Genomic DNA, 17818 nt, shown 5'->3' on the forward strand with positions numbered 1-17818 from the left:
AGACTTAAAGAGAATTCAGGTCCAGTAAGTGGTAGAATTGCCAACTTAGGACTCTCATTGCATCTTCTTTTTTTTTTAATAAATTTATTTATTTATTTATTTATATTTTTTGGCTGCGTTGGGTCTTCGTTGCTGCGCGTGGGCTTTCTCTAGTTGTGGCGAGTGGGGGCTACTCTTCGTGGCGGTGTGTGGGCTTCTCATTGCGGTGGCTTCTCTTGTTGCGGAACATGGGCTCTAGGCGTGCGGGCTTCAGTAGTTGTGGCTTGCGGGCTCCAGAGCACAGGCTCAGTAGTTGTGGCGCACGGGCTTAGTTGCTCCGCAGCACGTGGGATCTTCCTGGACCAGGGCTCGAACCCGTGTCCCCTGCATCGGCAGGCGGATTCTTAACCACTGTGCCACCAGGGAATTCCTCTCATCACTTCTTTATTTCTTTTTCCTTACATGGGGACAGTAGTAGTTTCCTTAAAGACTCTTCCAGAAAGGAGAATGATACGGTTTGCTTAACAGGTGGAGAGGTGGCTGAACACTGAGCTACACTTGGGAGACATGGCAGCAGCTTTTTTCCATTCATTTATGTATTGAACTCCACTCGCTTGCCTCTGAGCACTCTTTTGACAAGCCAGTTTCTGTCACTCCCCTTGCCAAAGGCTCATTTCCTGGCTTATTACTGATGTTGAACTTATTTTTATTTACAGTCATTTTCCAATTTCACCGGCTCCAAGGATGACCGTGGGACCTGCCAGTGCTCCGTTATCCTGCCAGACACCACCTTTCCTGTGGAGAGAGTGGAACACTTGGAAATCATAGCTCAAACTATCTCCAAGAAGTTCGAGAAAGAGCTTTCTAAGGTAAGTATTTTATTCTTTTTTCCTCTTCCAACAATATCTTGTTAAGAATAAACAAAATACTTTTTATTCGGGACTTTATAAGCAGCCTTTCTTCACTGTATCAAAGAGCACATTTCCATCTAATGCAAGCTTTAGCTTGCATTATTTCACAGTAACCTATGGAGTTCTTTATAGCAGGAAGAGTGAGAGCACAGGAAGAAGATGGGATGGAGATGAGTCACGCCACAGGATAAACTTGCTGCAATATCATGGTGTGTGTGCAGCTGGAAAGAAGCCTGAGCTCTCCCTGTAAATTTCAACTCTGAAATCTGTATTTGGTTTTGTGGTTTCTTCTTTTGGTCTTCTTCTTGGTCATTCCTCCAGCTTTGCCTTCTTTTCTTTCCTCTCCTCTGTCCTCTTTATGTTCTATCTTCTTGCCCTTGCATTTTTTTCAGCCTATTCTATTCCATTCCTCCTTTCCTTCGTTTCTATTTCTCTTCTTGCCTCAGTCCTTTCTTTCCCTTTTCCTTCTTATTTTGTTTTTGTTTTTTACATTTTTTGGTCTTCTCTTGCTTTTGGTCTTTCCCCTTCCTTCTCCTCCTCCCCTCCCACAAATCTCTCTCTCATCTTCCTTCCTTCCTCCCTCTTTTCCTCTCTCTTCTTCCTATTTTCTCTTCTCAATTCACTCTCTTTCTTCTCTCCCTCTCTCTTTTTCTTGGGGTTAGCCTCTATTGTCTCAGCAGGGACATTGCATCAGATGCATCCAGCATTAGCCCCAAACCGAAGCCTTCCTTGGGAATTTGAAATGAGACCAGTAGGTGGCTCAGCCTTGATAAAAACCTCCGCTTGACCCCCTGATTACTGCTTTCTCCAGCAAGAGGAAGTCATCTCACGGGGTTAGCCCTTCTCTGAGCTGGCTGGAGCAATGAACTTGGCATTCCAGTTTTGACCCCTTTAACCTTTTTAGCCAAGTTAAAAATCAACCAAAGGAGCTTCCATCTTCTGTACAGGTGAAGTCCAAGCTAGGCTATCATCACATTATGCATTATTTAATACCATTCCATTAATTTACAAGGAGCTCTGGCTTCCCTGCAAGATTCAAAATAAGTTTTCCCAAGAAATTTCAGCTCAGCTACCTCAACATCAAGCCTAGCTCTCTTTTAAGACAAAAGTTCTGATGAGGCTGAGCCCCTGCTTTCAACCTGAATTGGTAGATAAATATTCTAAGTTTAAATGAGTGTCCAGGAAAATGTGTTTGATGACTCCAGGAACCTAGCTTCTTAAGAAATAAAATGTCCTTGAATTAATCAGCAGAAAAGGCACAGAACTAAATTATAAATTCCAGTCATTAATATTCATAGTCTTATTCCAGCATAATCAAGTACAGATAAGAAGTTATGCATAAAAACATAACAAGTGGAGGAAAATCCTAGGTAAAGATCTTTTCGGTTAGAGTCATTTGCTTTGAAATAGTGGAAGCTACTGATTTGCATGTCTTCTTGGCTGGCAGGGATGTGAAGGGCAGTTTGAAACCCCAGGCTGCTCCAGGGAGAGGTTTGTGAGTCTGGGACATTTAATTCCAATCCTGTAAGGGGGACAGGTGGTATCTGCCTCGCTAATAATTGGCGGGGAAGAAGTGTGGAGTAGGTGGAAAAACTTTCAGTTCTGAAAGTGTCAGTAGCTGGTTCTAAAAAAAATTCATGATTGAGGCCTAAGAAAGGAATTGACCTGCCCACTGAGATTTGCATAATGGATTCGGGGTGTGACAGGTGAGGATACAACAATAACAGTAATAGCTTCCCTTTGTGCTTTTCTAAATGCTTCCGGTTCTACTCTCAAAGCAACCCTTTAAGGCACATAAACCAGTGTTCTTTTCCCCATTGTAGGGATGGAAAAACTGAGGTTCATATGGGTAAAGAGACATAAATGTAAAGGTCTTTTGGCTGGTTAAGCCAGGTCAGGAATCTGGGTCTTCAGAATCATTCTCTTTCAATCATTATCTTTCCTCCCTGCCATGCAGTTATCATTCTCTAAGAAGAGATGCACCAGGTCAGTAATGCCTTCCATCCAAATTTATCTCTTCAGCTGAGGGCTTTTGAGTTTCCAGGTGAATTATTATAGCTGTCCCTAGGTTGACTTGGAAATCACCGTTTATCTAGAGGCCTGGGGGAACGCCCGTTTGGGCAGGCCAGTAGAAAAGGATTTGGACTGTCTTACATTGATTCATTATCTGTCAGGACATGGAGAAGACAGGGATGGCCTCTTCATAAGATGCTGAAAGCATTTTATACTTTTCTGTTGTTATGAGATGTCCCTGTGTGACTGTACTTAGAAAGGAGACAACACAGAAGGCGGCTCAGAATTTTTTTTTCTCTAGAGGTTTATGGTCTTTGGGACAAGTTATTTAATATGACACTTTTGCTAATAGTTCCTCATGCATGAGAGGGTTGAGGCAGCCTGGGAGACATTTAGGCAACCCATAAACAAACAACATCTATTGAGCGACGTTTTGTGCAGTGAAATATAAAAAATTAAAAGGTCAGATTGAAAAAAACTGAAATCACTGTCTAATAATTGCTGTAATTTATAGGGCATCCATTACACCAGGCACTTAATATACATTATCTCTAGAGTTTACAATCATCTTGTGAGCTTGATACCGTTACCCCCGGTTAATAAGAGGAAATGAAGGCTTAGAGAACTTAAGTGATTTGTCCATGAAGTACTGAAGCCAGATTTGAGCTTAGGTGGATCTAGCTGCAAAGTGCTTCATATGTCTTGACGGCCAGTTCAAGCTCAATTAATCTTGTTGTTAAAAAATATATTAAAATGACACTATGTGGCAAAGTACCTTTATTTATTTCAATTAATCTAGCTATGGTGATGATCACAGGTTTTGAGGAACTGGCAGAAACACAAGCCAACTAATTCTTTAGCTTAATAGCCAGCTGGGCTGCATCCTTATCTATTACAAGACCACATTGACTGTATAGAGCAACAACCCCCCAAAGAGACTTTGATGCTTAGAACCCATCAATGACATGATACGTGCATAACAAACAGAAGAATGGGAGCTCTGAATGAGGGGCTGAGGGTTTGAGGGCAAGTGTAGATGAGTCGCCTAAAGCTCAGACTTGTAGTGATCGGGAGCTTTACGTTAAAAATGTTGACACAGGGAAATGTCCCTGTAGGGCAGGACGCATATTCTTGCTACACATCCTCAGGTAAACTGGGCGCCTCTGCTGAGGCTGCACCTCCCAGGGAGAGTTGGGATGTTTCCAGAATTGTCCATTCCATCTCAACACTAGAGATCTGTACACTTGAAGAGTTTAGACTTACAATCTATTTAAATTAGTAACATTCACACGGCGACGTCTTTCTGGCCCATTCTCAAATTCTCTCCTGCCTTCTGTAACTCCATGGACGATTCCAATTTTCCTGAACATCCCGGAGCTTTTCTTGACATTCCAGTCAAGTCCAGTTCTTGAAGGAACCTCAAGATTTTCCCCAAACAGATCTGTAGAGACCCTTTACTTTGGGGCAGAACCAGGGCAGGCCCACCATACATTCTCTGAGGTTTGCAGTGAGAATCTGGGAGAGCCACATTTTATTTAGTAGAAATGACAGTTGAACCACTCATTTTTTATAGAACAACAGCTGTGATATGCCACCAAAATGTTCCAGGAAAGCTGAGGGTGTTTCATTTGTTCCAAGAGCTGGCAAGGCCAAATGCCAAGAATATTCATTTTGCAAACTTCCATTTCTGGCATGGGCTGGCACTCGATTATTTTTTTTTTTTTTCTCATAGCCAGTGTTTTATGCCTGATTTTTGGAGAAATTCAAACCTGGCTACCTTATATATGTGTTTGTACTTTTGAGTGGGACTTGCTAGGTGTATATATATATATATATATATATATATATATATATATATATTTTTTTTTTTAACCTCTTTATCCACCAAAATGTCACCAGCCTTATCAGCCTCATCTGATGGCAATGAGCATTAGTTGCCGAAGGAGATACACTAGCAGTGCCAAGTGCTGCATTTTCAACTTTCATTAAAATCCTCTTTGCCTGAAGCCCTAGCCCTTTAGGTTCATGGCCTATGTGTCTAATTTGTACAGTGGGGTTAAGTGGAAGGGCTAAAAGGACAGAAGTTAGGGCTGCTTTTGGTATTAGAAAGATTAGAGGGTGTTTGTACTTTTGAGTGGGACTTGCTAGGTGTATATATATATATATATATATATATATATATATATATATTTTTTTTTTTAACCTCTTTATCCACCAAAATGTCACCAGCCTTATCAGCCTCATCTGATGGCAATGAGCATTAGTTGCCGAAGGAGATACACTAGCAGTGCCAAGTGCTGCATTTTCAACTTTCATTAAAATCCTCTTTGCCTGAAGCCCTAGCCCTTTAGGTTCATGGCCTATGTGTCTAATTTGTACAGTGGGGTTAAGTGGAAGGGCTAAAAGGACAGAAGTTAGGGCTGCTTTTGGTATTAGAAAGATTAGAGGCTGACGTCTGGCTCTGAATTCATCCAGGCCCTGTGGATCAGCTTCTTGACATTAGTGAAGTTTGGGGGAAAAGTATTGCTTCTCTTCAAATTTTTAAAAAGAAGATAAAACTGGCAACTTTTAATGAGCAGGTCCTTAAAAAAGCCATGGCATTTCTTTTAGAGATCAGATACGGAAAGAACCACCAACTGTGTTTATTGAAATATCCATTTGGAGATTCCAATTATACACTAAACCACCATGGGAATTTTTGGAAGTATTTGAACTTAATGATCAGACATTCAAAAATATGCAACTAATGTGTAATTTAAAGGTCTGATTGCAATAATCAGTTCTTGGAATAAACTTGGAATAAATATGTGGGTGCACTTAATGAAATGTGCACTTTACAGTTGCACATACCCTCACATATTGTGGAGTAAGTTGGATCTTTTTTTTTAATTGAAGTATATTTGATTTACAATGTTGTGTTAGTTTCAGGTGTACAGCAAAGTGATTCAGTTATACACATATATATATGTATTTTTTTAAGATTCTTTTCCCTTATAGGTTATTTCAAAATATTGGGTATAGTTCCCTGTGCTACACAGTATGTTCTTGTTAGTTACTAAATAGACATTTCACCAGAGAAGACATCAGATGGCTAAAAAGCACATGAAAAGATGCTCAACATTGCTAATTATTAGTGAAATGCAAATCAAAACTATAATACCTCGCACTGGTCAGAATGACCCATCATCAAAAAGTCTACAGATACTAAATGCTGGAGAGGGTGTGGAGAAAAGGGAACCCTCTTGCACTCTTGGTGGGAATATACATTGGTACAGACACTGTGGAGAACAGTATGGAGGTTTCTTTAAAAACTAAAAATAGAGCTACCATATGATCCAGCAATCCCACTCCTGGGCATATATCTGGAGAAAACCATAATTTGTAAGTTGAGTCTTTATGCCACTCTGTAGAAGGCAGAGGGGCTCAAAACTCATTGCATTTGGGGATCGACGAAGGAATTCTTCTCAGAGCATTTCTCCCTCTCCTAGAAAATACTTAGATTTAGAGTGGTGTTTCTAAATGGAGGGAAGGGGGTGGTGGTGGTGATTTTGCCCCTGGGGGATATTTAGCAATGTCTGGGACATTCTTGGTTGTCACAGCTGGGGGATGGGTAGGTGCTAGTGGCATCTAGAGGCCAGGGATGCTGCTAAACATCCTATAATACACAAAAAAGCCCCCCCACAAGAAAGAACAATCTATTCCCAAATGTTAATAGTGCTGAGGTTGGGAAACCCTGATTTAGAGCATGTGTACTAAGCAGAAGAGGGCGGGCAAAAGACTGATTCAAACGAGTTTAGCTTGGGGTGCTAGTATCTTCAAACATTAAAATGGAGATTAAAATGTACTTGCGAATGATGATTCTGAAGCACAATTATTTTTAGTCTAGGCAAGTGCAAAATCCACTCTCTCCCCCACTGTAATAATAAATTCTTTGTATTTGGATAGATTTTAAAAAATATTTAGGTAAATATATTTTTGATCCATTTCTTTCCTTAAAAAGATTGAAGGCAATCAAATAGTCCCCGAGGACTTGGTTAGTGGAGGAAAGCTGTATACATCACTCTGAAAACTGACTTGAGCTGTTTGATTCCCCTCCAGGTGAAGGAGTATGTGCAGTTGATCAGTGTGTATGAAAAGAAACTCTCAAACCTAACCGTCCGAATAGAGATCATGGAAAGAGATACCATTTCTTACACTGAACTGGACTTTGAGCTGATCAAGATAGAAGTGAAGGAGATGGAGAAACTGATCAAACAGCTGAAGGTCGGTTTTAGTGGAAGCTCCGTGATTGTTGACCAGCTGGAAGTGGAGGTAAGGAATGAAATCACTTCTTGCGCATTAATAATGTCTCTTCAGTGAGCAAGTGCTAGGACCAGGATTGGAGTCCCTCTTCTGATGTCTAATTCTGTACTCTCTCATGACCTCCTGGCAAGGCCCATGTTCTGTTTTAGATGGACGCCTGGCTTTGAACAGTAAATTACACACATTGGGAACATGCTGATTGAGGAGTAGATGTTGTCTAACGGTCAGAGTCCTGCCCCAGAACCAAATGGCCTTTCAGTGTCTCTAGAAAGGAGATGACATAAGTGTGAACAAATCCATGGCCAAGCTAGATCAAGGGGTCTTCTCTGTTCTGGATTTATCCTCATGGGACTAGAAGACCACAATTTTGGATTTGCTAGGTACCCCCCCATCCCACCCCTCTAGGTGGTCACAAAGCACTGAGCTGATCTCCCTGTGCTATGCAGCTGCTTCCCACTAGCTATCTAAATTACATTTGGTAGTGTATAGATGTCCATGCTACTCTCTCACTTCATCCCAGCTTACCCTTCTCCCTCCCCGTGTCCTCAAGTCCATTCTCTACGGCTGTGTCTTTATTCCTGTCCTGCCCCTATGTTCTTCAGAATCTTTTTTTTTTTTTTAAGATTCCATATATATGTGTTAGCATACAGTATTTGTTTTTCTCTTTCTGACTTACTTCACTCCGTACGACAGACTCTAGGTCCATCCACCTCACTACAAATAACTCAATTTCATTTCTTTTTATGGCTGAGCAATATTCCATTGTATATATGTGCCACATCTTCTTTATCCATTCATCTGTCAATGGACATTAGGCTGCTTCCATGTCCTGGCTATTGTAAATAGAGCTGCAATGAACATTGTGGTACATGACTCTTTTTGAATTATGGTTTTCTCAGGGTATATGCCCATTAGTGGGATTGCTGGATCGTATGGTAGTTCTATTTTTAGTTTTTTAAGGAACCTCCATACTGTTCTCCATAGTGGCTGTATCAATTTACATTCCCACCAACAGTGCAAGAGGGCTCCCTTTACTCCACACCCTCTCCAGCATTTATTGTTTGTAGATTTTTTTCCTTGGGTAATTTATATCAACGAGGATTTACTAGCACAGTCATGATATGGGCTATCATTGAGAATTCCAGTTCTGTATTTTAGAATTTAGGTTTTCTTTGGCCCTCACCATTCATTAGAATCTTAATTATAGTATGACATGAGTAAACACGAGTTTATAGGGGAAGGTTATTAGAGATGAACTTTAATGGACACTTGTGGATACTTAGACGGAGCCTGTTCTCTGTTATTAAAGCTGTTAAACTCTTGGCCATTTTCTTCTTGTCACACACATCGGCCTGCCATCTGACAGGCATTCACGCTAAACCGTGAAATGTATTCTTCCAGATGAAACCAGTCAGAAGAATCTCAGGTGTATTTTCTGGCAATGTTTCCCTAAGTGACCTATTCAGCCCTGGAATGTTTATGAAGGGAATTGCGCAATAATATAAAGTCACTCTGAATTTTGATTTCCTTAGATAAGGAATATGACTCTCCTGGTGGAGAAGCTTGAGACGCTAGACAAAAACAATGTCCTTGCCATTCGCCGACAAATCCTGGCTCTGAAGGACAAACTCAAGGAATGTGAGGACTCTAAAGCCGAAAACCTTCCTGCCATACCCCCTCCCCCTGCACCAGGTAAGGGGGTCCCATCTTTACCAGGCCCCATTAGGAGCTAAGGGTTGGGTGGGGAAGGGCTCTGGGATTGTGGAGGTGAAGGAAGGATGGGATTTTTGTGGCTCTGAGTTTACTCTTCCCCGCTTTTAAATCTCACCTACCAGAGTTCTACATACTGTCCTGTCCTGGGACGCACAGAGGAAAAGCACAGACGATGAGTTGATTTAAAACAAGTTACGCATAACCTCTTTGCATTTACTAACAGAAGAAACGTCTCTACGGCGATTGTCTGGTTATCGGGGGCCGGGTGAAAGCCTCTTCAATCTGCGTGGCTTCCCCTCCCGGCTGTCCTGTGGATTGTAAAGGCTGATTGGCTCATGTATGTGATGAGCTGGGTTATGCCTTGAATCCTCCATCTCTCCTTCCTTCCTTCCCTCCTTCCGTCCACCTCTTTATTTCTCCTTCCTGCTTTCCTTAAATGCACGTGCTGTGGCGTGCATCCCAGGCAGGATTCAGTGAGGATTTAACGGATGGCTCCACATGTCCAGTACGTGAGGGTGTGTCCTGCCGTCCCTCCTGGAATGTGAGTTCTTGCAGGGCAAAGATGCTGTGTCCCTCTCTAAGGAATCATCCCTGGAGGGGGTTAAGTGTAGCATAGAGGTGGGTGCCCATACATACCTCCTTGAATGGGCCGGTGGAGTGTAGGGGTCGGGGGCATGGCATTGTGACCCCAAAGGCCTGAACTTTCCAGCTATGTAGCCACAGCAGAAAGGTTCTTAATCTCCTCCTTGGTAAAACGGGAGAACAGTAATACCTACCTTGCAGCGTTGCTGTGAGGATTCATAAAACAAGTCTTGGGAAACTCAGAGCTCTGTGATCGGCATTTATACACTGGCGATTGTATTTGTTAATGAGGACAATTGAAGTGAACACCTTGCTGCAAACAAAAGCAGTGCTAGATCCGTGTGCGTTCCGGCACATTCCTCCAGGAGAACTAAAGCTGCAGGGTCCAGCCCTGGAGCCAGGGTCATAGGGGAAGCTCTCTTTGCACATCCTGAGCATCTCAGCCAGAAGGGGGACAGAATCTGTTCATCAAATCATACAGCTCTTGTTATTTTCATTCACTCCTATCGTCACAACCCGCTTCCTTTTGGGCCATGCGTTTCTGGATCCTTGTCAGTGTCGCTGGTTTCTTTAAGGCCTTAATGAAATACTGCCACAGTTATAAGCCTCTTGGTGTTGTTCAGAGCCCTACCTTCCCTCCTTCTGCAGTTGGGAATCTGTCACAGTATGACATGCAGAGGAGGTGTGGGACAAAGGCCATGCTCTGTCCTCTGTAACAAACCTGGCTAAATGTGGTCTGGGATCAAAGGTGTCAACGTCGTCACTGGAAATGAGAGCTCATTCTGCGGGGCCGTGGAGGGCTCCCTGAGGGCAGGAATCAAGCAGCGACCACTCCTGATACTACCTGAGCAAGTCTTTCTTTCCTTCCTCTATCCCTCCCGTCCTTTTTTCTTTCTCTCTCTTTTTAAACCTCAGCAAATTGTCCTCATGAAATAGCTTTTTCTGCTTTTTTTTTCTGATGCATAGTTTTCTATGCATCCTTTGGAATGAGGACATTTTAGAGCAGGAAAGAACATTCAGGGCTCTCATGTCTCAGAGGAGGGGACTTAGTGGTGAGGATGCTGCTTTTCCCGAGGCCACACAGGCAGCTGGTGACAGAGCTGAGGCCGAAGCGCAAGGCCCCTTGCTCCCTGTGTCATCTCAGGACCTCGAGGGTGAGGCGTCAGTAACTCAAGGCCAGTGGTGGGGGAGAAAGTACACGGTTTAGTATCTAAGGAAGAAAACAGTGAGTCAGTTTTCTTATTTTTGTTAGCTTTTTTTTTTTCTAGAACTTTCCCCCAGGACCTCACACTTAAACTTTTGTGTGCCAGCCCAGCCCAGCTGTGTCGTTTAAACACATTGGATGCAGATTTCCTCTCACTTTCCCACAACCTTGGCTGTAGCTGGATCCCTGCCAAGCCACTTGGCCCTCCTCCAGCTCTGTTCATATTATATTTATGATGTTTATATTAAACTGACTTTTTGTCATGTTTTGAAATCAATTTCTTTCACTTGCTCTCTTTCTGTTTGGATTGGTTGATAATGCAGAATTGAAAAATCCCCAGGAACCACAAAGTTGTGAGCCTGTGGAGACTTTAATTAAAGTTACTCACTATTATGGGACTTTAAAATCTGGCCTGTCTGCTTTTTTTCACTGCAGAGTTGCGCGGAACAAAAAGCACTCTATGCAAAGTTTCAGCTCTAAAGTAATTCTGTGCTCTCTTGGGCCCTCTGGGCAGCTGCAGTTCGCTACCCCAGCGGTCAGCTTGATCTGAGAGCCAGTACATGGCATTAGGGTTCAATAAAACGTGCTTTATAGATGGCTTATGCTGCGAATGGCATTCTTTCCTGCTTCATTTCATAGAACTTTCTAATCTAAAATAATTGGCCCTGTGCTCATTAACTGTTTTTCCTGAAAACAACTGACTTCAGTTTCTCTCTGTTCTCGCCCTGAATCTAAAGGACTGCAGATAGGAAAATGGGATGTGAATGCCTAGGGGTCATCACTGTTGTGCTCAAAGATGCAAGGATCTGTGCTGGCACATAGTAGGTGCACAGTAAATGGTCCACGAAAGATGTAGGGTGACTGGCCAAAATTGCAAGCCTAGAGAGGAGCAGATTGTTAGGTAACATATATCCATTTTGTCAATTTCATCTTAATTATTTTATGATTATAACCCTTTTAATTGTATTATCGTCTTTGCTCAGACAAAGTTCACCTGCCCAGGTGAGAGAGCGCATTGATGGATCCAAGATTAAGTTTCCTCTGCTGGTATATAATCTTCAGCTTAAAAAAAAAGTGCTACTAGCCATGAGACTTTAAAAAAGCCAAGTTAGAGTATTTTAAAGTCTCACCATGTGGCCTCCCAGAATATTTTCAGAATACCATGGAAATATCTAATAAATTGCACGACGAAGAAGAGATTGCCAACCAAGGCTATCGGGTGTAGCGGGTTCCCTGCATTATGTTCAGTGGAGTGAATACCAGGCTCTTGGAAACTTTCAGTTATGTACCAGGGTAACGAGCTAGTGTTTTATAAATAAGGGTAAGGTGAGTTTGGGGGATTTAATCAGTTTTTATTTCCACAAACGTAATTTGGTGTCACTGGGTGGCTGATCCTGTTCTGGGCACTCGGGTTATCAGGGTAGGTACAGAAACCTCCAGAAACCACTATCTTGGAGGGGAAACAGTCATGTAAACCTTCAGTTGTAACATGGATGTGATTATAATGCTGATCGTTGTCATTTATTGAGTCAAATGTATATGTCTTCTGTCTACTCTTCCTCACAATTCTGCAGAGTAGGTATCATTATTTTTCCTTTAACGTAAGGAAACTGAGGCTCAGAAGGTTAGGTAACTTGCTCAAGGATACGCAGCTCATAAGTGCTGGAGTCAGGATTTGAATTGGAATCTGGCAATGTTTTCACTGTACCAGGCTGCCCTCCACAGATGCTCTAATGGAGAGAGAGGTGCACCTGTGATTCCTAGAGTGACAAGAAAGTTGCAATAACTCACCAACCTGATTAACACCAAATTAGCTTGGCTTTCTTGCTTGTGGAGTAGCTGAAAGGGTACCTTCGTTCTCATTTCTATGGTGTGTTCTCTTCCATCAGGAAATGTAAAAGGATTCGTTGGTTTTTCATAATTCTCGGGTCAGGGTTGGGCAGTGGGGTGTTGTTCCAGTGATAGGATAAAGTTGGCATAAAGAAAGAAAGGAATGGAGTATCGCTAAGACCTTGAAATGCAGGCTGGGAAGGGGTACAAGATTAGAAAGGGCGGGGAGAATCTCCGTGTAGAAGGGGTGGGCGGATGGGGTCTCTGCTTGGGCTAGATGGGCAGTGAGTACTGGGCCCGCTGTCAGTTTCACTCATGTTTTTAAGACGGTTTGTCGCCAGGAGTCGAGGAAACCCGCCATAGCCTTGTCAGCAGTTTGTCACTGCTGTAGCCATGTCTGTAGCATGGACAAGAATACTTAGTTTTCTTCTTATTTCCACTTCCTTTGATGAGAGCCAGGGCTCTAAAAGTGGTCTAAAGGAGATAGAGGATAAAGAGAGGATAACAAAAAGGACAGGAGATGTTTAGAATTGTTGTGGGGTGAGGAAAAGAGATTTAAATGACATACAGTTTTAATATTTATACCAGGTACAATTTTAATCACCTGGTCAACTTGTGGAATGATGAGACATTAGTAGTAGTAGTAGTAGTAGTAGTAGTAGTAGTGATTTTTAAGAGAACTTTATTTTGGTTCCTTCATATCTAAGGATTTCCACATCTAGGACAGAATAGTTTATTTTCTTTAATCCCATGTTAAAATGCTTGAATGTGTTATATGCATCGTAAGTTTTCCTTAAATAATTTGTTGCTGTTGGTTTAGAATCTTTCCTTTCAAGGAGGGCAAGATTCAGTTAAGCAAATAATGCCTAAGTCTTCTAACCTGTAAGGAAAAAGTGACTTTCTTTTATTTCCTCAGAGTGAAATGTAGTTGAATAAATAAGTTCTCAGGAAGGTATTTTAACTAGAAAATCCAGTTTGTAACATATGGAAACTCAAACAGTTTTTGTTATCATTAAGCTGAACACACCACTAACTTTATTTTAATAATTCATGCATTATTTCATAAACAAAAGCAAACATGCGTTCATCTGAGAGATCACTTTTAGAAGAGGAAATAATAATTTATAATTTTATTTATTATTTCTTTAGTGGAGAGCAGTCTCTTGGCTGAACACACGTTGCTTTTTTATTTATGAAATGGCGCATGCATTATTAAAATAAACCCGTGACTGTGTTCTGCTTAATGATATGCAAAATTATTTGAGGTTGGGTACAGAGTGGTTTCATTTCTCTACCTGTTGTATGGCTGGCTGGCTTTCCCACCAACTGTGGATTTATGAGAGCACTTAAGGAGCACGTATTTAATTCCAGGACCAAAAAGCCCCAACAGATTGGAAAAATAAAAGCAGGATTTCTAGTAATGATTTCATCTCTGAACAGTCCTTGAATGAGGAGGGGAGGCATTTAGCAAGGAAAGGAATGGGTCTTTCCATATGTGTCAGAGGCAGGGACTCAAGAGGCAAGTGCTTTGCACCCCCTTGCTCCCCACAATGTTAATCTCCGGCAATTCTTTGGAGCTCTGCTTCTGGCCCAAGCCCACCTCACACACTCTCCATGGCTCCCTGATTCCCTCCAAGCATTTAAAGGATGAGGGAAAATGATCTCAAAGGTATCTGAAGTTGACTTTTCTCTGTAATTCCAATAAAATTTATGACCAGTTTTTTAAGGGTATTTGTTAAGATTCCAGAAAATGTGTGTTCAAATCTTTAGATAGCTATTGTAAAAATACTGGAGGAATTTTATTTTATTTTTTATAGCTCATAAACGGTCTGGGTTGGCAGGCATTTCAGAGGGAGGGCTCTGCAAAGGGCCAAAGTGCCCAGACTGAGTTATGCGCCCAAGTGTTACAGGGAATGTAGATTCAAGGACCGGTGAGTCTGGTCCCACTTGATTGTACACATTGTGACAATGACAGCAACAGAATGGGAACGACGAAGTGCTTGCCTGTCATTCTGTGGCACAGTAGACTACGGCTTATGAGCAGCAAGCCCCACCTTGTAACTGTGCAGTGAGATGGGTCACCAAGTGATCTATGTGATCGGCTATGCTTTGGGTACAGAGCAGGCAATGTTGCCCTATAATAACTTCCATGGCTTCTCAAGGCTGAAATCCCACCATTAGAGGACCTCTTAGAGGTCCATTAGGGGACCATTTTTCTGTATCTTTTAAAATGCCATACTACAAACTTCCTCTTTTGAGAGTAGCTTGGGGCATCGTTGGTACCTGGTGTGGATATGCCCTTGGGGTCCCAGGGAAGGGCAGAGGATGAAGGAAAGAAAGACTTGCCTAGGACAGACTTCTCCTTCATCCCAATTCTCCCTGACCCTGGTGAATAGCAACTTCTGGCTTTATGAAAATAGGGCAGCATTCTCATGTGATCTTACTTTCTTGATTTCTCTATAAGAAAAAGGAAATACAATAATATTGGCAAAACGCTTTCTCACCGAAGAAAATATATTAAATTCACCAAGTCCTCCTTTCCACTTTCTGGGCCCTCAATGCTTTTTAATATGGCTCTTGGGAGTTTCATTATCCCCATTTTCCAGATTGAAAGCTCATCCATGTAAATAGAAGGCAGTGCTCTCTAGAACTGACAGCGGGTTTGCATTGAGACAGAAACCAAGAGTAGGTTTTGCCTCTTCTCCATCAGGACCACGGTTGTCATGGAACGTTGACAAGAAAAATGTTTATGGATTCCTTTGGTTCTTAGGATATTAAACTGTTTGTATCTTGTCATTCGTCTCCTCTAAGAATGCCTTTTCTTTGCTTGTTCCTCTAGGGAGCTGTGCTCACGGCGGTGTGGTGAACATCAGCAGGCCGGTTGTAGTTCAGCTCAACTGGAGAGGGTTTTCCTATAAGTACGGCGCCTGGGGTCGGGATTACTCTCCTCAGCACCCAGGCAAAGGGCTCTACTGGGTGGCACCTTTGAATACTGATGGGAGATATTTGGAATATTACAGACTCTACAATACACTGGATGATTTGCTGTTGTACACAAATATCCAACAGAACAGGATAACCTATGGCCAAGGTAGTGGTACAGTAGTTTATAAGAATAACATGTATGTCAACTGGTACAGCAGCCAGAGCATTGCCAAAGTTAACCTGACCACAGCCACAGTTGCTTTGACTAAAACTCTCCCTGATGCTGCCTATAATAACCGCTTTTCTTATGCTAATGTTGGTTGGCAAGATATCGACTTGGCTGTGGATGAGAATGGATTGTGGGTGACTTATGCAACTGAAGCCAGCACTGGTAACATGGTGATTAGCAAACTCAACGACACCACACTTGAGGTGCTAAACACTTGGCATACCACGCAGTATAAACCATCTGTTACTAACACATTCATGGTGTGTGGGGTTCTGTATGCCACCCGTACTCTGAACACCAGAACAGAAGAGATTTTCTACTACTATGACACAAACACAGGGAAAGAGGGTAAACTTAACATTGTAATGCAGAAGGTGAAGGAAAACCTGCAGAGTATTAACTATCATCCTTTTGAGCAGAAACTTTTTGTCTATAATGATGGTTACCTTCTGAATTATGACCTTGTCTTCCAACAGATACCCCAGTAAACTTTTATGTGTTAGGGTGGAGAGAAATAAAATTTTTGTTGACAAAAAATGGTCTTCTCCACTTATTTATGTATCTGTGGGGGAGTGAGGGATGAGGAGGCAGGGCAGGGCTCAGGATTCAAAAGTGTATCTGCTTAGTTGTAATGTTTGGGAGCAGAGTTCTACCACACTAGAGACTTAGGACATTGCCCTGATTGGATGAGTTCTCTTGGAAGCCATCTGCTTCCTGGGATGCATTTCTCAACTGAAATAAGGTCGTTTCAGGGTGGGTGGGTTGTCAGAGGTCTCGGGGCATCATGGTTCTAAGGAAGCCTTCGGTGAGATGACATCTGGAAATTAAGGAACTTAAAGAGAACTCTGTATGGCTTTGGGGATTCTATGTACAAAAGAAAGGGCTCAAGGGCTCAAGTTCCCCTCCATATAGCTTGGTTAATTCTTCCGCACCTGAAAGAAATCTGGGGCTTAATTAGGCAGATTAATATCTGAAGCTCCTTGAGGGTCCAAATCTCCAACTTTGTTTTTCTTACTAGCATGTGGAACGATGTTTTGTATGTATCAGATAAGTAAATTCAGTGTACTTGTATTCTATCCGTGAAATGCTCTGAGTTTTCTGGAGAAAAGTTCTTTTAGGCATTAAATTATCTAATCAGTTCCAGATGGATCTGCAGAGGAGGCACTTGGGTTTTTCTTTTCTCTTTTGACCTTCATAAGAGTCACTAGAAGACTCCTACCTCATAACTTCATTCCAAAGTCAGCTCAGAAGATTAGAACCAGACTTACCAATCAATTCCTCTCACACCTCCTCCAAACTCCTACTTAAAAAAAAAAAACTAACCAGTTTTTAATGGAACAGATATAAGATAAACAAAACTAATTTTCTTTTGTTTCATCATGAACTTTTACTTTCACGACTCTAAGACCATAAGAAAAGCAAACGGCCGTGATAAAATGATAGCCTATCTGGCTCTATAATAAAACCCTTAGAGCATACGTTAGACTTATATTAAGTCATATCAATGGCTTCATGCAATTTTTGTCTTTAAGCCTGAAACTTGTAAGAAAATAAAATTTTAATTTTTTTCGAGGAAGAAATGTGAAAAAAAAAAATTGAAAGTATGCAGTAAATCAGTGCAGTTTGATAACTTGCAGGTGTGTGTGCTTCTGTGCTTTTGAATGGCTTTATCATCCGGTCTTGGTCTATTTTCGTTTGATGTTCAGAAGTCTTCGTTGATAGGACTGGCTCCTTAAATGCTGTATTCTTCTCCTTTTAATAAATGATTAAAATGTGGTTTGAAAAAGTGCTGTCTCTTGTGTTTTTTCACTCTTTTATTTTACTATAAAAAAATCCTCTTACCAGTCCACACTTTGCTGAGAGGTTCAGAGAATGGCTACTTCCCAAACGCCAGGACACCTAAGAGCAGAGAAGAACATCAATACCTTTTAAGACTCCAAAGTCAGGGTTGGCTCTTTAGTTTTCATTTCCCTTTAAAATCCAATCTCTCTGGCAGCTTTTGTTGTATGAGTCTGCACTCTTTTCTTTTGGGATGTGATCTTATGTACTTATTAATTTGCATGACTGATCTGATTATTTCCAATGTTAGACTATATTTGTGTGGCTTATGTTCCTTTTCCAACAGAACTA

General features: G+C 41.7%; 1 protein-coding gene across 1 annotated transcript; it reads left to right on the plus strand.

Annotated features, from left to right (window-relative positions):
* Positions 1 to 719: 719 nt before the first annotated feature.
* OLFM4 (olfactomedin 4) lies at positions 720 to 16213 on the plus strand. The gene is made up of 4 exons (XM_007119388.3): positions 720 to 848; positions 7002 to 7214; positions 8738 to 8897; positions 15374 to 16213. The coding sequence occupies exons 2-4, from the start codon at positions 7074 to 7076 to the stop codon at positions 16174 to 16176; spliced, it is 1104 nt and encodes a 367-aa protein (XP_007119450.2). The 5' UTR covers positions 720 to 848; positions 7002 to 7073; the 3' UTR covers positions 16177 to 16213.
* Positions 16214 to 17818: the final 1605 nt, after the last annotated feature.

Source organism: Physeter macrocephalus, chromosome 13, assembly GCF_002837175.3.
Source record: "Physeter macrocephalus isolate SW-GA chromosome 13, ASM283717v5, whole genome shotgun sequence".
In the NCBI taxonomy this organism is placed as follows: Eukaryota; Metazoa; Chordata; class Mammalia; order Artiodactyla; family Physeteridae; genus Physeter; species Physeter macrocephalus.

Bases quoted from the DNA above. Each gene is read 5' to 3' on its own strand.
- OLFM4 (XM_007119388.3), top strand. From the start codon at position 7,074: ATGGAAAGAGATACCATTTCTTACACTGAACTGGACTTTGAGCTGATC. The intron at 7,215-8,737 runs GTAAGGAATGAA...TGATTTCCTTAG, and splicing joins TTGACCAGCTGGAAGTGGAG to ATAAGGAATATGACTCTCCT. The intron at 8,898-15,373 runs GTAAGGGGGTCC...TTGTTCCTCTAG, and splicing joins ACCCCCTCCCCCTGCACCAG to GGAGCTGTGCTCACGGCGGT.